General features: G+C 40.3%; 1 protein-coding gene across 1 annotated transcript; it reads left to right on the top strand.

Moving 5' to 3' along the window:
- Nucleotides 1-19,793: 19,793 nt before the first annotated feature.
- On the top strand, nucleotides 19,794-23,868 carry LOC147881136 (zinc finger protein CONSTANS-LIKE 6-like). Its single transcript, XM_087402302.1, has 3 exons — nucleotides 19,794-21,983; nucleotides 22,304-22,531; nucleotides 23,124-23,868. Exons 1-3 carry the CDS (start codon nucleotides 20,757-20,759, stop codon nucleotides 23,160-23,162), a joined length of 1,494 nt encoding a protein of 497 aa, XP_087258428.1. The 5' UTR covers nucleotides 19,794-20,756; the 3' UTR covers nucleotides 23,163-23,868.
- Nucleotides 23,869-24,040: the final 172 nt, after the last annotated feature.

Below are 24,040 nucleotides of genomic sequence, written 5' to 3'. Positions count from 1 at the left end.
AAGTGTCTCGGCCTTAATGAGGTTAGCTCTTGCATTAATTTGACTCATTATTTGGATATTGTTTGTTTTGAGAATCATCATTTGGATAGTGTCTTTGTCATAGGTTGCTCCAGAAGATGTTGCCTGCACCAAATACCATGCCCACATCAAGAGATGAAGCAAAAAAGATGCTAACAACAGTGGGTATGGATTATGATACCATCCATGCTTGCCGTAATGATTGTATTCTCTTTCGTCGTGAGCATGGAGATTTTTCTAGTTGTCCAAAGTGTGGGAAACAATGATATAGAGATGACTTGCAGGGTGAGCGGATACCGGTAAAGGTATTGAGACACTTTCCCATCATTGCAAGAATACAGCACATGTTCCGATGCAAATCCATAGCGGAGTTGATGACATGGCATGCATCTCATCGGTCCACTGATCACACATTGAGGATTCTCGCAGATTGTGTAGCTTGGAAGCACATAGATAATCAGTGGCCGGACTTTGTGAGGGAGCCACACAACTTACATCTTGGGCTAGCCATGGACGGCGTGAATCCTTTCGGGTTACGCTCGACATCTTGGTCGACATAGCCCATAGTCGTGGTGAATTACAATATCCCACCATGGCTAACAATAAAAAAGGGACACCTCATGCTTGCACTACTTGTGCCAGGAAAGTACAAGGCAAAAAACATGGACGTGTACATGGCACCTTTGATAGAGGAGTTACAGATATTATGGAGAGGAGTGCAGGTCTTTGATATTTCCAGAGCTCCTAGACATACCAATGATATTTTGGTCAGGGGTATCTTGATGTGGACCATGCATGACTACCCAGGATATGGAGAGTGCGCAGGTACGTGGTTGTGTCTTTACATGTACAATGAGGGATTATGCTTTTTTTACTCTCTTTTGCATGCATGTCTTGTACTAACACATTCATGCACGCGTGCAAGACTTATTACAAGTGGGTACCATGCTTGTCCTGTTTGTGGACCGGCTCTGAAATCGCTTGCACGCTACTCCAAACATATGAGGAAAAATGTTTATGAAGGTCATGCTCGATACCTTCCGCTCGACCATCTCGCATGTGGAGGTCAGCTTGATCCACCACCATCATATTTGAAGGCAAGTGACTGGATTCAAGCTTGGAGGGTGAATGGAGAGGAACCTCCTCCTGGTATGAAGAGGCTACCGATCTTTCACGAGCTTCCTTGTTGGGGTTAGTTACAAATCAATCATCTCTTGGATCCCATGCATATCTTCAAGAATGTGGGGGCTATTTAGGCACACTTGGTTGGTTCCAAGGACTCGAGAGGAGTGCGAGAAGACTTGCGTGCTATGAATAGGATGTCTCGTTTGTGGCCCCAAGTGCATGCTTCGGGAAAAGTTGTCCTCTCGAAAGCAACGTGGATCCTCTCTACGAGGGAGGAGGCAGCGGTTAAGGCAGACATTGCCTCTTTTCAAACACCGATAGGGTACATGCGTTGCTTGAAAGGAGCATTTTCAAAGGACAATAAGCTTAGTGGGCTCAAGTCCCATGATCGGCACAAGGTCTTACAGGTATTCTAAGTAGAATTAGTGTACTGATAATCGTGATGCATTAGCGTAATTATTATTATGTTATATTGTTGACATGACTTCATTGTTGCTTTGATAGTTCATCCTCCCAATTACAATAAAAGGGTGCTTACAAGAAGATGTTAGAAATGCTATATTTAAGAACTGTGGTATTGTGAGGTATGCTTACTAATTATGTATTTTCTTCATGGACATGTGAAATAGGTGGATATCTCAAATATCTTACATATGCATGGACATGTGAAATAGGTGGATATCTCAAAAAGAGATCTCTATATCGAGCATCAAGAAGGCTAGGGTGGAATCCATCGAAGCCGTATGCTTGCTTGAGAAGCACTTTCCCTCGAGCAGTCCACTTGCTTGTGCACATAGTTGATGAGGTGGCTATAGCAGGTACCGTTCATAGTCGATGGATGTTTTTTCTCGAGCGGTTTATGAAAACTTTAAAGGGGTTTGTAAGACAAAGAGCAAGACCGGAAGCAAGCATGGCAGAGGGATGGCTTGTGTAAGAGTTATTAGTATATATCACAAAGTTTCTTGCATCCACGGATCCTGATATGCCGCAAGCTTGGCACAATAAGGATGATGATCGCATCGTTGGCGAGGTTCCCCAAGGAAAAGGGATTGAAAGAAAGATGAGCGAAGAGCAAATGGAGAAATTCAATAAGTTTTGTATCCTCAATAGCCCTGAGATGCAGAAGTGGATTGAGAGATATGAAGTGGCCAAAGCAGAAAGAATAAATGCAAGGACGAGATTCAGAGTAATGTATAGGCGATCACAACCATATCCATGGGATCTAGCTCTTCTCCCTACTCACATGTCACTTGATTGGCTACAACTAGCTCTACGTAAAGCCGAACGTGATGGAGAGACAATAAACGAGCGCGAGCGAGAGTTATCATCTGGATGTATGGTGCATGTAAGTTTCTTACCTCTTGACGTAATTAAGTAATTATTATGGTCATATGGACGACATTTTCGCGTGGAACGCATCGATTCAAAGAGAGTCACGTATGATTGTAAAGTCATGGCTAACTTCACACAAGATAGCCGAGCAAGTGCTTCAGATACCAATCTTCTCTCCTCACAGTTGGATTATTGTGAAACCATATGCGACATCTATGAAATTGATTTCAGACGATTTACTATTTTCATTCTCAATGCAAAATGGTTTAGAACTACTTACAACCGTCCCCATGCGACAGTGACAAAAGATAGTAGCGGTCTCTTTGCAATAGACTCCACCAAACATTGGACCGATGAAAGTGATACTTTTGTTCTTCCCGAGCACTGTGAGCAGGTGCATACTAATGATTTAATTAGTCGAAGCTTTCGTTTTTAAAGTCCATTGATACATGTACTTGAGCATAATTTCATATATATAATTGACGACATTTGGCACCCATCTTCAATATAGGTGGTTTTTCATCGGGATCGTTCTGATCCAAGATGGTGGTACGTGATCCAAGTTGCACCATGAAGTAAGCAAATTTTTGAAGATCGAGATGTGGATATGGAGATGCCACTACCAATGCCGGATCCAATTGATGAATCTAGCGAAGAAGATGTAGATCACCATATGAGCCAAGAGGAAGATGCGCATAATGACATCGCACGGGAGGAGGATGGAGATCACGATATTGAGGAAGAAGGCAACAATCATCAAGAATCACCACACTTAAGCTTTATTGAAGAAGATGATCAAATACTTTTAGGTGAACGTACAATGCTAGAGTACGATGATGATATAGGAGATCAACTCGGTATAGAGTTGGAGATAGACTTGTTTGGCGCCTTAGACTTGGCTCAAGATGAAACAGTTGATGTAAATGCTCTTATTTGATTTTTCTCATCTCAAACTAAGACATCAAACTTGGACATGAATATATGAGCTTCAAAGGCTTGATGTACATGCTCTCATTTTTTTATTCTCTATGAGCTCTAACTTTTAAGGTCTATAAAAAAAAAAAAACCGTACCTCTCTGTAAAAACGTCGCTATAAATTTGTATATCAGTGTTGCTATATAGCGACTTTTGAAAGTCACTATATAGCGACTTTTAGCAACAGTCGCTATATAGTGATGATTTAGGAAACCCGCTTTTCATATCGACGATTAACACTAAGCGGGCGCTAAACGTCGGTACGTAAACGTCGCAATAGGATCCGTGTGTAGTAGTGAAAGTGTTTCATCAAATTGTATTAGACCTTAAAGTAACATCATTTTATGAATTATCAATTTGTGGATAGCATGCTATGTACAACAAGTATTCTAGAATACTTATCCATGAGAGCAATGTTGTTACTTATGTGAAAGTCAATTCATAAAAAATTCTTTTATCCAGAGGACTTCAGGGAACATATCATCTAGAGGTGCTTAAACAATGTGATAAAAGGAAAAAAATTAGAATTCATCAAGGTGTGGACATGCTTGATTTATAGCATGTAGAAATCCTTGTATATGGGTTTGAGTTTAAAATATATGGGCACTTGCACGAAAAACAATTGGAATTTTAAAGCAAAATCTCTAACGACTCTCTTAGTTGAATGAGGGACTTTATTCTTCTTTGTAATTTGTAGTGTTTTTCAAATTAAAGAAGAGAATACTTTTTTCAATTGATAATAATAGACATTTTTGGGTTCTAGAGTAAAATTTAAGTAATATTTTATGCATTCTTTTTTCATAAAGGTACTACTTTTTTAAAATGTTTGGCATGAAGTGTATATTTTGTCCCTCTAATTTTGAAAAATGCAGATTTTTTGGGCTTTTTTCCAAAAATGGAGTTGACTTGTCGTTTGTATGATTTTTTTATCATTTTCTATGACTCGGTGGTTGTTGTGCACCTCCACTGAATATGCAATATATGGAAAGAGTTTGTTAAATTAAATATATAGGGGGTGTATATATACACCATTTGATTGTATGGAAAGAGTTAGTTGAATTCAATATATAGGAGGTGTATAGATATGTTAGAGCTATATATAGCTCGCCCTAACTTGAACTAGGTCTCACCTATATATGTGTAACTAGTGATCAATATGAATCGGTCTTTGGGAGTCTATTTGGTGTGTCTATTGTCTCTTCTTCTTCTCTCTCAACATGGTATCAGACCTATAAAGGTCTTGCTATTGTATGCTCACTGTAATGAAGAAAGACATGAAGTATTAGTTGTTGATTTGATTACATAGTGCTTTCAGTATCTCATCGCTTATTTTCTCTTGTCAATTGACATGTCTAACTTGATGTGGTTTTTTGGAGGTTTAGGTTGTTTCCCAATGGTAGCAATTAGATGCTGAATACTCTTAGCCCAAAACGCTAGCAGATCGGCTTCTATATATGATTCCATTTTGACTGGTAACTCCAAATCAAAAATCTCTCTAAGAAACAACATGCAGTTGTAGGCAACCCTCCACCCACAGCTGTGCCCATCTTTTTGCTCCACTGGTAGACGTCTTTTGAATTCTACTTGGTCTTGTTGCTCTGTGGTTGTTCTGACAGCAGATACTAGCCGATATGCAGCACTGTCAGTCATGACAGTTTAAATATATTAATATGTCATGATCATAAGATACAAAATAAGAAAGTAATAAAAATATTAAGAGAATAATTACCTTGGGGAGTTGGCATGATAGCCTTCCATTGAATTCACAAACCACAAACGGTTGACTTCAAGGTCCCAAGCAATCAGACTCCAATGTGAGCTACACGACCAGAATAAAAATGATTATTGTTTTACACAAACTTGCCAAAGAAATAGTAAAAATAAGGTTAGAGTTGATACTTATTTCTCATGATAAGGCATAAAGATGACTCGCACCCCATCTAAATTCAAAGGGCTTAACCAGGTACAAACATCTTCTATAGTCTTTTGAGGAGAGCTAAGAATAGAAGAAAGGAGAGCATCGAGCATGTAGACACGATGTTGCACTGCACTAGGAAGCTGAGAAATAACTACACTACACCAAAAAATAAACAAACGTTAGCTCATAGAATTGATTTGCATTCTGCACTAGGAAACTGATATATAACTACACTAACTACACTGTAAACAAATAAACAAATGTTAGCTCATTGAAGTAGCAACAAATAAACAAATGTTACCTGAGAATGGCTAGGATAACATTGTCATTAACCTCTTTTAAAGGATTGGAGAGGATTGAAACCTCCTCTCTACCAAAGCTCAAATACTGAGGTTCTCGTTTCAAAATGATCCTAACTTCAAATGAGCTCTCCATTTTATCCAATGCAGCTAAATTTGCAGAATGGGTCTCTATCATAGCTTGTATTCTATGTTTGCGGTCATTCTGCTTTTCCATGGTGTCTTTAAAGCTCTTGTGCTCATGGGATTCTTCAATCAAATTTAGAGGTGGTTGCATTACTAAAGTAGAAGGGAGTGCCTCCATATTGACTTCATCCATTTCTTCTCCCTCTATTGCCTATAAACAAATATGAGAGATTAGATTCATTATCTTTAAATTTAAATCTTATTTAAAAAATTGTATTTAGTTAAGAAATAGAGAGTTCATACCGCTAAGTATTGTCGTAGTGGCCTTTTTACATAACCCTACGAGCCATAATTATCAAAGAAGGCATCATCATGTTTGTCTTCATCCACCAACCTCTCTCTGAACGGGTCATGTAAGTCCATCTTTTCATCATCATCAACTGGGACGTTATGATCTTCAAGGTAATCATCCATGTCATCAGTGTCCTTGTGCTCTATCTCTTTTTCATAGCTTGTGGTTAGATCTGCTTAAAGCTGAAAATAAGCCATGAAATGCTTGTTTTCAATAATATTTGTGGAGTTGCCTTTTCTGAGAAGATCCTCAAATAAATATCCCATCCTGCACAAGGTGACCTCCCAACCTGCCGGTAGCAAATTCTCCATCATGGTAAGCAAGAGACTCCCACTTTTTGCAGGACTTCCATAGTTGTTTTTTTGATAATGTATGGACTTGGGAATATCTTGCTCTTCTAGCATCAATCTCAAATTATTTGAATTCCCTCTTATGTTCTTTTGTAAGGAGTGATCAGGGTTGGGACTCCGCATACACAAAAAGAATGATTCAAGAGATTGAATCGCTATGCCACATTCTCTCTTGCCTCTCTTTGCTGCATAAACACCACTATAGATCTTCAAATCTGATCAATATGCTCGCTCTAGAGTAACCTGCATGGCTTCTTTGTCTTTTTTATCAACAAAAATGACAATGTTGCAAATTGCCACTTTGCTAATGGTGGTATATACTATTCTATCAATGAAGTTATGGATATCATCGCTAGAAACTTCATTGATAAAGAATAGTTGTGGCTTATCCCATGCTGACTCATTCTTGATGAAGTCATCTTCTGAAACTCCCTTGAAGTTCACAAGAAGCTTTTCAGACTCTGCCGTAACCTCTACATTGAATTGAAAGCTTTGGTGCATATCTGTCGGGATCCTTATCTCACTGATTAATCTTTCCACATATGCAACCACCTGTTGTGGGATTTCTTTTCTCATGCAAGAGGTTACTATTTATGACCCATCTTCATCGAGTCTTCATCCTTTTTAATCCACTTGTTTGCCCATAGCTTTACCTTGGGTGTTGACAAAGAAGCTATATGCTTGACCACATTATAGTCAATGTTACAATGAGTAAGTGGAATTTGTTTCTCTGACAGCAAATACTTAATGGCACTATGCACTGCATCACGCCTCACCTGTACATTGATGCATTCTTCCATGCAGTGGTCTTTGTCTTTCTTTCCAAAAAACCATTCTTTCTTTAAAATTTTTTGTGCTGCCATGGATGCATACTTGTCAGGTAAGTACTTTATAGGCCTCCACATCCTTGCCGTCAACTCCTTCTTATCCATTACCTTTGACTTTCCGGAGATAAACAAAGGAGCTTCATAGGTCAACTATCCACGCTCACAAGCAATGCACGTTTCAAGCATCTCATTGAACACTTCAATAGAACGAAATATGATAGAAGTGTAGTCGGCATATCTGTCCCTCACCACCTTAAGGCTTGTCATATTTTCTTCTCACTCTTGAGTTCCCCTGGGCACAACTGCACTCAAAGAAGTATAGAAGTTTGTGAGTGTGTCGGCGTCTGCTTTTGTGACCTTTCGCTTCAAATCAGGATTTGGAGAACCAAATGTTGTCCATATAACCCTTGCCTTCTGTAAGACCTCTGATGTTGAGGATATCTTATGCTTTCCATGGACATAATGATTAAGTCTTTCGGACTCAATCAAATACTTGATCTCATGCTTGAATATACAGATTGTTGCAGGATAATAATGGAATGAACTTATCTTTGCAAATTGTTTTGAAGTGAGTCTTTTGACCTCCTTTGCTTCTTTTGCGATTTGATTACAAGCATAAGCCCAATGTTGACCATCAATGGGCTGGAATGTGCAATGAAGGAGGAATTCTTTCTTTGCTTCCTTTAGCATATTCTCACCTTGTGCCTCTTCGCCTTGTTCATGTGGAATATTTTTAAGAGTGTCTTTAAAGAATTGATTGAAGGTTTCCTCGAAATGTGCTCGAAATGTGTAGGCCGTGTGAGGGCCCTGTAAATGTTATTTGATCCAGAAAACTATTTTTGATTGGACAAAACATTATTGGGCGCAGGACCACATTGCTTGCCACACGTTTCTTACCATCTCTCAAAGCCTCGTATATTTGCAGTGCATAGGATATATCAAGACTTCGGCTATTAGTAAAAATAGCTACAGCTTCCACATCTTTGGCATTCACAAACCATGTCCTTTGACCCCAGATATATCCCACATCATCATCTGTTACTGCTTCATTAAGACGCAGATTCAGATTTTTCATTGATGTGAGTTCATCCTAATTATCTTCAACCTCGGGTTCTAAGTCTTCTTCATCTTTCTCTTCTTTTAACCGTTTTTCATCCACATTCTCTCTCTCTATAGTGGGACGATGCCTTTTTTTACTGCTTGGAACCGTGGCTCTTGTAGTACTAGCCTTTTGCATTTCACGTCGTGGTTTGCTAGCAAGAGCTTCTAGCATAACTGCAGTGGATCGACCTTGATCTTCTTCAATTTTTTTTAATTCCCGTGCACTCAAGGCTTGTGTTTCATCATCCTTAGTTACATCCACCATTTCTTGCTCTAGAAGTTTGTGCTCATGTTCTACACGTTTGTGACAGTGTGCGTGTTCTTCTTGTCCCTGCATCAAAGTCTGAGCTTTTTGATCTCCTTCATGTGAAGATCCTTGAATATGAGGAGCATATTGTGCATCCTCAAAGTACTCAAACATTATCTTTGCATGCATCCTTTTTGCCACCACACTAGGAACCCAAGTATATGCAAGAGCCTCCAATGCACTTTGCAGCTCTGGAAACTTTGATGGTTGAGGAGGAGGCATCACAAAGTTCTTTGAGTCTCTCCTTGACACAACAAAATAAAGACAACCAACTTCAGGATCTGAACTCTTTGTAAAAATATCCATAAAAGTCTCTTTTGGCTCTATCATTATGCCTACTACAAGGCTTGAAGTCATATCTTTTTTGAAGAAAGTAGCATCCCATGGATCTTCAACATCATTGAACTCCCTTTTTGACATAAGTAGAAAGAGTCTCTTTTCCTTTTGATGAAGAAACCAAGCTCTTCTGCCCATGTGATATCGAGTCCACCTACTGAAGCCATTGGGGCTATATTCCTTTCCTTTCAAATTCAAAGTGACATCAAAGACCCATGCTCTGACCTCAGAGTCATTTAGGATAGCCCCCACATGGTGTAGATTGCAGGGTCTTCTCTGACACTTCATTGCATGGCAACTCCATTCTTCCGAAGATCCTGGCACTCTTCAGAAAGATCAAGCGTTGCTTCAACTTGACCCTTTGCAATTAGAGCAGTCTTCATTGCAGAGTTTGTGAATGGACGACCTTCTGGAGAGACCAAAGGTCCAACATGGATGGAGCAAGAATGTTTTTCATGCACACCTGGGGTGAAAGGTGGGGCAAGATGATTAGTAAGTGAGAACCATCGTGCATGCTCAAAGCTTCATATGCAAGTTCGACCGCTTGTGTGAGTAGTTGCAGGCATTGTGGAATTTTGCAACGGTGCTCAAAGTTGGTGCCTTTGCTCTCCAACATGTTGAAAGGTTGGACAATGGCTGTACAAGGTGTTATAAGAAGGGGTTCATGATGTTGCATCGTTCAATCTCCTCTGTCATTTATCCATAGCATCCACCTTTTACTCATGTCTTCTACTGGATAGGCCCCTCCCAATTCCATGGATTCGGACAACCAAAACTTCGAGCACTCATTCGTACACTTTCTTTTGAATGAATACTTTACATTCTTTTAGGAGTATTTGAATGAATGATTTGCACTTACATTCACTCATTCTTACACTTTCTTTTGAAATAATAATTTATATTCTTTTAGGAGAATGTTAATGAAAGATTTGATTTACACTAACTTGTTCTTACACTTTCTTTTGAATGAATATTGAATATTCTCTCAATAGAATGTGAATGAATAATTCATATTTTACATTCACTCATTTTTACACTTTCTTTTAAAAGAATACAAATGATTTGCATTTACAATCACTTACTCTTACACTTTCTTTTGGATGAATATTTTATATTCTTTTAAGAGAATGTACTGAATGAATGGATGAAAGATAAATATTGTTGTACTTGAATGGATGTATCAACAATCTTGTATTCTTGAAAGTGTGTTTGGATGAATATTTATTTCTTCCAATGAAATATTTGTTGTTTTGTGTTGCTTTTGCATATGCAAGTAATGATTTATGTCCTTTATGTTTTTAAGTTATATTTTATTTATCGTTTATGTTTTTTCATGCAACTTCAAAAGAATGATGCACAACAATATTTGGTCATATGTGATGGAGATACGGAAAGTACATGCATCAGTGTCTTCCTTGCAGTGTAAATATTGTGGATGCAAGTTTATGGGCAATGCTACTCACATCAAGCAATATTTTTAGGATGTTGAAGCTTGTACATGCACTCCATTTGCTCTCCATTTGATGTTATTCCTTTGTGCAAATCATATTTAGAAAAAGTGAAAGAGTGGTTAATCCAACTTTGATAAAGAATTCTAGAAGTGGTAATGTTCGCATTGAGGTTGATGAGATAATTGAAGCCGGGGAAAAGATGAAAGAGCTGTCAAATGTAAGAGATACCTCAACACATAATGGAAATCTAGATCTACAAAAAAACGGATCATAGGTGAGTTCATCAGTATGTAATGGGAGTGTATATTTACAAACAAATGGATCGCATGTCCGTTTTAATGCAATAAATGTCAGTCACATAAGAAAAAGAAAAAGAGGAGATTAGTCATCTATGGAGGATGGTTTTCTTCGACAAGTGCATATAGAGCACTTGAGATGGACAGAAGCATTCATAAAAAATGGCATACCATTCAACGTCATGAGAGATCAGACATTCTGTCATGCCTTGAAGTCATGGCTAGACTAGGATTTGTTATGCCAGATTATAACAAAATGAGAACAAATTATCTTGATGGAGTTAAAAAGACTGTGGCAGATTTTCCAAAGGAAAAAATACTGGATTTTATTCCTAGATATGGGTGTACTCTTGCTTTTGATGGATGGACTAGTAAGCAGGCCAAACCATTGATAAATGTAATTTTCATTACTCCCAAGGGAACAATATTCTTGGAGAGTATCAACAAGTCCCTAAAAGAAAACCTGCAGCATATATTTTTTAAATATATGAAAGAACAATTCACAGAATTGGTGGCAGTGAGAATGTAACTGCATGTTGTCTCTGTGCCAACATGGACTTAGGTAGAACAGAATGTGTGTGTAGAGTAGTGGCAAAGCTCTGCTTGTACTTGCATAAGGCTAGAAATAATCCCTCTTAGAAATCCAACTTGCATGTTCTACATGCAAGTTCTACATACGACTTGTACATGCAACTTCTACATGTAACTCCTACATGCGAGTTCTACATGCAAGTTCTACATGCAAGTTCTACATACAACTCCTACATGCAACTCCTACATGTGAGTTGTACATGCGAGTTTTACATGCAAGTTCTACATATGACTTGTACATGCAACTTCTATATGCAAGTTCTGCATGCAAGTTGTACATGCGAGTTCTACATCCAAGTTCTACATACGACTTCTACATGCAACTCCTACATATGAGTTCTACACACATACGACTTGTACATGCAACTTCTACATGTAGAGAGAGAATGTGTTACAATTCCTACATGCAAAGAGAGAAGCTCTCCAACTTGTATAAATATCCCATAATGGAATGAATTCCACACTCTTTGGGGTATTGTGTTGAGTTCTACTTTGGTATTCCAAGCAATTGTCTCAAGTGTCCATGCTTCCTTGCACTCCACGTCCAAAAGCATGTCCTAACCTTGCAACTCCTCCTCCCCTCTCCTCCAACCCTTGCAACCCATCCTCTCCCTCTCCTCCTCCCTCCTCCTTCTCCTCATCCCTCCTCCTCCTCCTCCTCCGTCTTCCTCCTCCTCCTCCCTCCTCCTCCTCCTCCATCTCCTCCCTCCTCTCTCTTCTTTCCCCCATGCTCTTACACCTTCTTCCTCTTCCACTCCTATGCTCCCCCTAAACCCTTTGTTCCTCAACCCTTAAACTCCATGATCTACGAGGGAGACAAGTTCTCCACCATGTACTCTACTCTAAACCTTGGAACTCCTTCTAACCTTGGAACTCCTTCTAAACCTTGGAACTCCTCCTAACCCTGGAACCTCCTTCTAAACCTTGGAACTCCTTCTAACCCTGGAACCTCCTAAACCTTGGAACTCCTTCTAACCCTGGAACTCCTTCTAAACCTTGGAACTCCTTCTAAACCTTGGAACTTCTTCTAAACTCTGGAATTCCTTCCACCCCTGGAACCTCCTTCTAAACCTTGGAACTCCTTCTAACCCTGGAACTCCCCCCCCCACCTCCATGTCTCAGAACCCATCCTAAGTTCCACGGCATTAAAAATGGGAAGCCAACATACACACTTTGGCTGAAGATCTCGAACCATTAATTGGCAAATGATCACACCATACTCTGGTGTAGAATGGAATATCCAAGGAACAATGGTCCGAGCACTTTAGCAGCATGAGCAAGATAGCTATAGCAGGTAGGCACATTTGATCTGTCCATGACCTAGGCAATTGCAAATGGCATTCTCTACATAGCAATTTTGTGTGCACAAACACTCCAAAGCAAAAAATGTGCACAGGGTGGTAGCATGCAAGCCATCGGATATAGCAGTCATCTATGATGGGGGTATGGTAGACCATGTATTTTGGACCCTGCTGCATAGTAGGATAGGCATCCAATTTAACTATTGCAGCCGTCAATACCACAATGTTGCTCTATACATGATGAAATTGCTTCTTGATTCCTTCCTCCCTCATCCTAGGGCTGCGGATGTTCTCCTTCATCTCCTCCACTTTTTGCTCACTCTATGCAGTTACAGCTTCATCTGAATCCCTTAGCATCTGTTGAACTTTCATAAATTCTTGAAAAACATCTTCATGCGCAGTTTCCAAGACTTCCACTCTAGTTTGGAAATCTCATAGGATGAGAGACTGCTTTTTATAACTATCGAAATTCATGGCAAGCTTGTGCAAACATCTATCACGATCTTCTTGGAGGGTTTTGTAGCTTGCTCTTTGGACTTCCAACAGTGTTTCAAAAATACAACCCTCACCATGGCTGCTACAAATTACTCCACTGCGTTGGCTGGAACTTGCTCCACCATGGTTGCTCTCTGCATCCTTCCTGGCCTATGGAGCTGCGTCGTTGTCTTCTCCACCCCGGCTGCTCTTTGCCCCATCCTTCGTGGCCTTGAAGCTCTCTTGCAGTTCCTACATCACCTTTCTTGTTTCTGCATTCTCCCTTTTCAACTCCTCCATCATGTCGTCTTTTTCAATGTTCAATGCATTTTGCATGTTGCAGAGCCGTTTGTAAAGACCCTCCTTTTCGGCTCTCTAATATTCAAGGTCCTTTCGCATCTTTTCTATCTCCTTGTCTGCCATGTCCCCGTCATTTCTCACTTCTTCAAGCCTATCTCGGAGCTCCTTCATGTCTAGGGCTTGGAAGCACTATAGGCTTTGACACCATGATAAAGTGGGGGGAGAGAGAAAGAGAGAGAGAGAGGAGTGCACACGATATAGCTACTTGTACATTATGTTGTATTGAACATAAACATGAATATATACATGAGAACCCCTTAGGGTTATGGTTAGGGTTTGCCCCTAATGCCCTTAAGGTATGGTGCAATTTACACCATGCTTAACACCTATGATTATTGGTTGAAGATTTCAACTATAAGAATAGATCCTAGTAGAAAGAGTTGCATGATCAAGAGCCTTGGTGTTTTCCCCCAATACTCTCCCTTATGATACAAAATTTTTGACTAATGCTCTAGGCAAAGGATCTACCTCACTATATCGATGCTTAATAGGCCCTAGATGACTTGTGAGCTTTTGTTGCAATTGATCTACAATGTCTTTTGAATCAGGTTCTCCATACTTAATAATCTTATGTTTACTATCACCATAAAATGATTTGTTTATGCATGGAGCAATCCTCTTGCATCTTTTTTGCAAGCTAAGAATCTCTAGTGTAGGATGTAATCTTCTTGTGTCCATTCCACAAAATTCTACTCAATAACTTAATTGGCTTCTCTCACGTACTTTGTGCTATTAATGATTGTTTAGACATTGATGTAGCCATGGTTGCTATAACTACTCGAACCAAAAAATTTCTCCTTTTGCAAGCGTAGCCTATGCATAATAGTAATCCTATGAAACAATCAATAACTCAAACTCTCCATGAATTCATCCAAGCTTCAATGAAACCAAGCCTAAACTCAAGAATCAAAGCACACAAGAGCCTATATTTTGTACATTTGAGTTGTAGGAATCAAGGCATAAAAGACACCCCCTAAACTCTAATTTCCTTTAATGAATCACCCAAGACCCAATATGAGTGAAGTTAAAGACCTCACAATCCCAAGAAACTTAGATGTATAAAACATCACCTAAAGTCAAGTCTATTTCAAAAAAGCTCCCAAGTTCAATTTTGATGATATAAAGACCTCACAATCCCAAGAAAAAGGAGACACTCTATAGACCCTCAATGTTATATGCTCTTTCTCAGAGCAAGCTAGGCCCTAATGCAAAAGTGGCATAAGGGCTGACAACCCCAAGACAAAGGACACACTTGTAGCTCTACACCTCCTCTACATAGTGCACACCCTCTATACTCTATCGTCTTTTTTAGAATAATGCATAACTAGCATAAGGGCTCACAATCCCAAAAAGAGGATATGCTATCAATGTCTTGGCATTGCAATCAACTAAGAGAAACCAAATTTTCCATTGGTATAAGCCATAATACTGGTGGTATAAACATACTACCATTAAAATGGATTATCCTAGTAGTATATTATAGTTATCAATGGTAAATCCATGTTTATCATGAGGCAAGTCATTCAATCAATGGTTATCAGGTCATTGTGAATATTAACATGAGTACAGGTTTTGGAAATGTAATTACCGATTCGTGATCATGTAAGCACATGATCATGACATGCAAAACCTCGGTTATTATTCTTGTCAATGTGCTTGCACTAAGGAATGATGACCAATGTGCATATAACACACAACACAAAATTCTAAAGTTTAATGGAGTGCAAATTTACGGGTGCACAAAGGTATGTATATCAAGCCTATGTATATGTGAATAATGTAAGTGCACTCATGTGTGCACCATACACATGTTGTGGTATATCTTTCTACCATGTCAGAGTTTGCTCTAAGGCATGATTAAGATAACACAAAAGGTGTGGCTTGTGAGCAAGTGTTAACACTCAGCACCCACATTCAAGAAAATCATGTGTGGAAAGTAATGTGGTCGAGGTGGAAGGCAAGCGGTGCACATGAAGTGGAGAATGTTCCAAGTGATGCATGCAAGAAGATATGCAAGCAACGAACCCACCCCAGAGGTGGCATACAATAGAGTACAAGGATGAATGATTATGGGTGAGGTAGACATGATCTAGTGTCTTATAAGGGAGAGGCATGACACAATGGAGAAGGACATAAAGTCGACCAACAAAAGAGATGGAAAAACACTGAGTGATGGAGAGAGTCAACAGAGGATGGAAGGAGGCCAAAAACTCTCCAACAACGGCCCCATGATGATGAAAAAGTGTTCTTTGAGTTTATTCCATGCACTGTTGTGCTAGAGAGAGAGAGAGAGAGAGAGAGAGAGAGAGAGAGAGAGAGAGAGAGAGAGAGAGAGAGAGAGAGAGAGAGAGAGAGGACCACACTCATTAGAGGTAGCACTATCTCATAGCTCAACTAGCTGTAATCAAGCCAAGAGCCCTTTTCTTAATACAACTTGACAATTCTCATATTTCTTCTTGGACACTTATATGCCATGCTATAGCACCTTGGTTCCCACTCACCATTTTCCCTTTCCACCTTGAGTACCACTTCTTATCTTAGTATGAGTAGGTAACTCGCTATACACCTAAGTGGTGGCAAAGTGTGTGATAGATGGAAAAAAGATCATAGCCATTTTGGGTACAAGCACTTTTAAGGACACACTCAAGAACCAAAGAAGTAAAATACAACTTGGTCGACTTAAATAGTGCAAGCACTACCTTAATCCATAAGCTAATGGTTGGGATCCCTAATGTAAGCAATTTGTCTTTATTGAAATTCTTAGTTTCAAGATTGGCTAAACCCAATCATGCTTTCACCTTATAGCACATGATTTTAATGGAAAATTTTTCTTAAATACCGAAATATCAAATAGAACTTAAGATTTTTCATACATGGGGGGTTCAACTTGTTAGTGGGATTTTGAAAAAGATACGCAACTTCATATAGAGAAAATGGAATGTCTTAAATTCCAAAGACTAAGTATTACAACATTTAATAATAGCCCTTGAATGCACATAATCTATAAGGTTTCAACATCATGTATCATGAGCATCTTTTTCCCAAATTTTAATAGTCACCATTCCATATCATTGTGTGTTTACCAATCGATATGCACATAAAGTTGTCACATATTTATATCTTGCCTTATCAAAAATAGATTATTCCAAAACATAACGATCATTTTTCACACATTAAAGCTACTGATATTGGAGTATGGTAGACCAAATGTAGCTCTCTTTTAAAAAGAGTATGTGGACAGTAAAGATCTAATTGACATTGAAAGCGAGCACAATTCAACATAAGGTGTTAATCTCTTTAGTTCATGCCAAAAAACACTCTAATTAATTCATCCGATGAAGTTATAGAAATGAACCACATGTTATTTTTTAGATTGATCTGCCATTAGAGGGGTTCTTGTAATTGTTGATGAATGTAATGTACATAATGAAGCAAATTGATGTAGTTAGAATGTCTTCATCAACCAATATATAGATATACAATAATGCACCTATCAAAACTCTCTTAGATTCATGATATCAACTAGGTGACACAAACATTGAAGTATTGAAAACACCAATTCATTGCTAGTGAAGAAAAGTTGGTGATTAACAACTCAATATTTTGGTCAAATTTAAATGCTCATTTATTAAAGGTTGTACATTAGCATTGATTTTCAAGTGAAGCATATTTGTGTGATATTGAGATCCATTCACTTCCAATGAAAGGATCTAAATTTAAGACTTTGAGAGCCTCTTGTTATGGAAGCCCTCATTGCATAAGTCATACATTGTGGACCTAATTTCATACATCTTGAATTAGATTAACTACATGTACTAGGTTTGTTTCATATGAGGTTTCATTATTACATGAATTAAATGTAATAGTTTAAGTCCATATACTTTAGCTTCATGCTTATCATTTTTGTACTGTAGGGGTGAATCGAATCACTAAATGTTTTTTTTTCCTTTTTTTTTGGGAAGGGGGGGCATGATCATTGTACAATATAAGTTAGGGGACTTACATTAAAGGAAATGTGAAGGAGTAATTTTGCTTTAATGGAGCTACTAGTTTCATCTATGTTAAGGATTTGTATCAAGGTGGAAGTGGCAATTGATGATGCATATTAGTCTCTAGAGGGGGCCAAGAGCCAATACACAAAGCTAATCAAGTGAATTGAGTGTAATATTTAAGGCAAACATGCAAATGAGGCCATGAAACATGCAAAGAAATTATATGCTAGTATATGTAAAGAAGGCCTACGTGTCCATTTGGTTGGTCAGTTGTGATTGGCCTGTGATTGGCTACACACTAATCTTACCTAGCCAAGAGAAACCTCAGAAAGGGGCTAAGACACTGAGCCATCTTTTTTATTCATTGTCCACCTTGTGGTGTTGTATGGAGACTTGTCATAGAGCCATCTTTTTCTTTCTTTTTCCATGTTTAAGTCTAGTAAGGACACTTGTTACAAACGTAATCAAGATTGGGATGTTGATCATGTGCAATCGAGTTATTTTGAAGAAGAAAACAATGATCTTAATATGTTAGGAAGAGGACAAGAAATTATAGCATTACATGGGAGGATATTTTCATTCACAATTATGAACACAAGTAGTAAAGTTGTGAATAGACCTATTCCACCACCCTATTTATTGGAAGAGCTTTTCCCAGTACAACCCGTAAACATGCTAGATAGGCCTTGGAACATGGTTTCACAATGTAAGGCAACCTCAGATCATGAAACTAGAAAGTGGACCCTTCTTCTTATTCTTGTCAATGTGGTTGCGCTAAGGATTGATGAACCCAGTGTGCATGTACCACACATTACAATGTTCACAAAGGTATGTGTATCAGACCCATGCACACATGTCAATAAAGAACTGCACTCATGTGCACCATAGGCTTGCTAGGGCTGGGTATGTTTTCCCACCATGTCAGAGTTTGTTCTAAGGCATGGTTAGGATAAGTATCAAATGAATGGGACAAATATGTTTATAATATTGTTTGACATTGGATGAGCTTAATTTGGTTTATGACAAATGGGTACACTCTAGGGGATGGGGATATTGTTTAGAGTGTAATAGCAAAATAAGAAAAAGGTGGACAATGTGGAAGAGCCATTGCCATAGGATTTAACCATTGTAGCTATGCTCCTTGTGTTAAGGGAGGGCTATCTCATTGCCGTTCTTCAATGCATGTTGGATAAGACAAGGTGAGTAACATCAATGTTTGGTTGCTACACTAGGGAGGACTTTGTGTGCTTGCATGAGATGAAGGGAATCAACGGTGGGATCGTTATCGAAATGGCTCTATCATAATTAAAATCATAATTAAATTCCACTATGTCCATGTGTAAGAGGAGCGCTTTTGTGGAGACATGGATGTTGGTTGGGGTGGCATTTGTTCTATTTTGTTGTTTTTTAAACATCTTTATGGTTTTTGCTTCCTTTTGTCAAATACCAAATCTCTCTCTCTCTCTCTCTCTCTCTCTCTCTCCCCTTAGTAATTTCCTTGGCCCTCTCCAATTTGGACCCAAATAACATGTGATTAACTTCTACGTGAAGATTCATTTTCACTATTAAGTTGAGAATGCCTATTTAAAGTGTCTCACTCTTGTCAAAAGAAACCACTCTCCAAGACGCTCTAGAGAGTGGGTTATTCTCGATTCTTCTCGATGAGTCACTTGAAAGGGAGGGGATGTGATTGCAAGTATGGATAATAATAATATTCAACTAAGGCTTGAGGTAGTACCATGAATAATAATAAGAAACTAAGGCTTGAATGTTTAGAATTTGGAATGAAAGCAATGGAAGAGCCAAGTAGGTAGGGTTAATTGAGGATGTTGACTAGTATGGTGTCGTACCACAAGTGAAACGAAATATACGTGGGAGGCAGAAAAAGCTCAATTTCAAACTTCATTGGTCCCGTGTTTGAAATAAGAATTATATATTATAAATCTAGAGAAAAATAAGAATGATGTATTATAAATTGAAAAAAGAAACTACCAAATGTCCAGTATTATTATTATATATTATAAATTGGAAAGGGCACCGGCGCCAGTAAAGGCAATCCCGGCCCCGACGAAATCGCCGGCGGGCCTTCCAGCCAATGGGAAGCCAGGATTTGTGGATAGAATCTGGATTGTCGAATGAGAAATAGACACGTGCACGTTTCTGGAAAGTCCACCGGCAGGAGATAAGGTTGACCTCTTTTTGTACGTTCGTCAAGATTAGCCATCTGTGATTGACGCAAAAAAAATCTCGGATTCTCCAATCGTTTCATCTCTTCCGAAGTTCCGATCACACTTTCGTCGTAGAAATCAGGCTCATTCGTCGCCCGAATGATGAAAACTCGTCGTTGAGATCTATCTGCCCATCGTTCATCAGTCTGTACTTGGCCTGCACGCATATGCAGCGATGGATCCTTCGTTCGCATTTCCCCCCCATCGATCGACGGCTCCCGAATTCCCACCCTGCCCATCGATCTCCCTTGATCGTCGGCAGCTGCCGTGGGATAACCTCGATGGGATGCGACGCCGTCTCGATTTACATCGTTCGCAGCACCCTAGTGCAACAATCCGTCTAGTGCCCGAGCTTGTGTCGTAGCTGCGTAGGACGCAAACAGATAAGATCGTGATGTTGCATTGACTTGTCGAAGCACCCAAAGTCTTGGTAGCTAATCAGAAAGCCGCTTCCAGATTCTACTCCAGCAGCTTATTGCAAATAGTGGTGCCAGCATCGTCAGTTTTACTTCCTGTTCACTTCGAGCTGTTTGCTGCTGAAGTGTTCGCCTTTAAGACAAATTAGCCGTGAACTCACCTCGTTTCTGACGGTTGTAGCTTCGTAGAGGCTCGCTCCCTGGCTTTGCAACTTTGTTGGAGCTGCGCTCATCTCATGGCCGCCCGCAGAAGACCTCGTTAGCTGCTTCCTCGAGCAACGCAGTGAACATGGCGTTGCCGCAATCCCTGTCCCCCTAGGAGGCGAATCGTTTTATGGCTACCTGCGATTTGAGATTTCGCATGTCGAATGAGAACTACATAGGACAAGAAAATTGTGCTGGGAGCTGCTGCACTCACACCCTTAAGCGTTCTTTGTTCAAGAACTAAGTTACTATACACGAGCCAGACAGGGAAATTGATCTCCACTGCTCTCTGTAAATCCATTTATTTCGGCTGCACTGGTGCTGCTGGAGTTGGACCAGTCACTGAGTGGGGCGAAGTTTGTCTGCCGAATTAATCTATGAAGATGCCGTCCACTCCATGGAAATCGGGCGTGGTAATTGCCGGGAGAGGCGCAAGGGCGTGCGATATGTGCGGGAAGGAGAGAGCCCGGTGGTATTGCTCCGCAGACGAGGCTTATCTATGCGAGCGGTGCGATGGATCTGTGCATTCTGCGAATCCGGTAGCTCGTAGGCACGACAGAGTGAAGCTAGGGCCCAATGGAGCACCAATGAAGATAGATCGCAAACGGAATGTTGATGCTTCCGTCCAGAGAGATACAATTCTGCCAGGCAGGAAGTGGCACCGTAGCTCCAACAGGCGATCAACGAACGCAGGTGGTCGCGGACCATCGCAAGGGCAAGCAGCGTTTGCAGGCGAAGCCTGCATGCTCGTCAATCCCATTCCAGAATTCACAGCACCAGCTAGTGATCTCATCATTAAACAGGAGGAAGCCATCATGCATCCTCATGTTGATCATCACGGGGAAATCACGGAGCTCCCACCGGCTGCCAGCATCGTGAAACCCGAACCTGTCAGCCCAAGCAACGATCACCTGAGAGTAACCGGTGAACAGTTCGATTTCAAGTCGGAGGAGAGCGAGGGAGCTCACGAAGTGCCGACCTACGAACCCCTCTTGCGAGAACTCATCGCAGCAAGCCATGGAGACCTGATGGACGAAATCCTGCCAGCTTCGCCCCCTCAGTGCAATCAATACACCAGAAGAGGCTGGGGGGATGAAGAAGCGGGCCGGTCATGCAAAGTAGAAAACGTCCCGGATAGCAGTAACGCGCCTGGCGAAGTGGAAGTAGCCAGTGTGATAGAAGATGGGAGCATCTCGATTGACGACGCATCTGAGATGGATCCCGAGATGGATACATTTGACGTGATGGATCTCTGCACAAGCACCAAGCTGGAGGACGAAATTAGCGATGAATTACAGGAGCTTCCGGACAGTATGGAAATGTGGAAAGCTGCTTTCGGTGCCCCGGCTTGCAGCATGTTTGGAGGAAATCCTTTCAAGGGAAAGGGCGAGAGGCAGTTCGCAGAGGAGACACTCGGATTTGCTGCTCCAGACTGGGGCAAGGAAGGGGAGATGACTGCAGGTCATGACCCTCCAGCCTTGAGGAAGACGATATCCCTGCGTTTGAACTATGAAGAGGTGCTGAATGAGTGGTCGGATCGAGGATCCCTGTGGATGGATGGGCAGAGACCCCAAATTGTGCCGGATGATTCCTTCTTAGAGTCTGTAAGTGCAAATCTATGCTTGGTTAGATGCTATATTATCGAGAGAGAAGTAATCAGGCTGGAAATACACTCTAATGCACAGGATGTCTCTTTAGATTGTAGCATATTGCTAACTATAGTGCAACAATAGTTGTATGTTAAAGATTTGGAGCTCAGTTGTTGCCATGTTACATGCTAATGCTGTAGCATCATGTCAAGGATTGTGCAACTCCATTCTGTTAGATTTGGAGCTGACCCCTTAGTTTCATATTGATCCTTTCTTTCTTTCTTTTTGGGTTTTGTTTTGAGAGCCAGTTTCTGAATGGAGTGTTGTTTTGCCAGGGGAACTTTGATGCTGGAATGCTACCGGAATCAAGCAGCTGCAACAGCAGCCAAGCTGGAGAGCATGCTTGGCAGGTTCCAGTTCTGGATTGTGGAAGGGGTTCAGGGATCGCAGCCAGAGAAGCCCGTGTGATGCGCTACAGAGAGAAGCGCCGGACCAGGCTTTTCTCTAAGAAAATCCGCTACGAAGTGCGCAAATTGAACGCTGAAAGACGCCCTCGCATGAAGGTCTCGTCAATTTCCTTCTCCCCATAATCCTCATATTAAGCAATATCTAAGATAGCACCTCAGTTCAACAAAAGGGATTTTATTTTAAAACCCCTGGGCGTTAGATCTGTCTCAGCATTATCATCATCCATGTATACAATACGATTTGTCACTGCATTGCATGATCATTCATACAGTCCATCTATTTCTGCCTTATCACATCATGCACATGGTAGATTGGTAGCTGCATGACATGATGATCATCCTTACAGTAGACCTATCTCTGCATTGTCATTATCAGGTGCACAGTAACATTTGTGTATGCATTGCTGTAGTTTTACAATAACTGTGAAGCACTGCTTGCTAAGTATCCATTTCTGGGCGACCTTCGACGATGCTTGCCTGATCTTTAAGTCAAAGCACAGACACCAAGGCCTTTTATAGGTTGTGGATGCTTGGTTTATTTCTGTATGGACTTCTTGACGTCGATCTAATGTGGATCTTGATTCAAGGGCACAGAGATCAGTGAATGCCTTCACTGCAGCAAAGATATAAAATTTGGTTGGTGCAGCAATGAACTTCCACCACTGACGTTACTTTGGTATGATAACAGGGCCGTTTTGTGAAACGATCAACTATCTCTTCTGTGTAAAGTGGAGCTACCTGAGAAAAAGCATTGATCAAAGCCAAAGGTTCGAGCAGAGGGCCATGTACAGCACAGAACTTGTTGAAGACCGTGGCCAAACTAGCAAGGAGGATAGGAGAGCAGAACTGTTAATGGTCATCAAGGAATATGCAAATGATAGTTCACCATGGAATAAGCTGCTGGGGAATGCGATGATTCAAAGTAGAATATTTCACATGGCTCCAGTCAAGGGCTGACGAGTTCAAACCTTGATACTGATGCAGTTTTTTGTGCAGTTACTGAGGGTCAAGCATTTACTACCACCACCATTGTGTTTTTGACGGGGGTTCCTACAATGTCCTCCTTGCAAGGAGATGGCTCCCGTTTTCAAGTTTGCCTGCCCTCATCTTCAACTGCATTCATTCTACTCTCAGCTTCCTCCTGCCTGGCATTGTCTTTTCCCTCGACATCTTGTGAAGTTGTTGTAATTTTCTCTCCTTCCACCTCAATTCACTTTCTCCTGTGCAGAGATCAAGAGTTCCTGTCATAGACATTTATTCTACTATTATTTTCTGTCAAGCTCTTTCTGTAGTAGCAAGTTAGCTTGTCACATAATCATCTTTGTTGTTCTACGGTGGCTGATCCCCATTTCTTCAGCACTAGAAAAGAGCTATTGTGTTTTGTAGATTCTGTTCCTAAACATGATTTATTCATAGTTTTTATTAAAGAAAATTTGTGTGCCCCCATCCTATTGATATGATAGGCTGAGTTGGAGTCTCAGGAGTTTTGGTTAAATGTTAATAGCACGTTAAGGTGCTTTCGAGCTGAAAGATACAATTGACGTCTCTCTATCAAATCTTCATGGGCATTCACTTATTTTGTACACTTCATAACAAGCTGCTGTC

This window comes from Dipteris shenzhenensis, chromosome 31 (assembly GCF_047967505.1).
Source record: "Dipteris shenzhenensis isolate YYH24624 ecotype China chromosome 31, Dip_SZ_1.0, whole genome shotgun sequence".
In the NCBI taxonomy this organism is placed as follows: domain Eukaryota; kingdom Viridiplantae; phylum Streptophyta; class Polypodiopsida; order Gleicheniales; family Dipteridaceae; genus Dipteris; species Dipteris shenzhenensis.
This window is presented reverse-complemented; position numbering and strand designations above follow the sequence as displayed.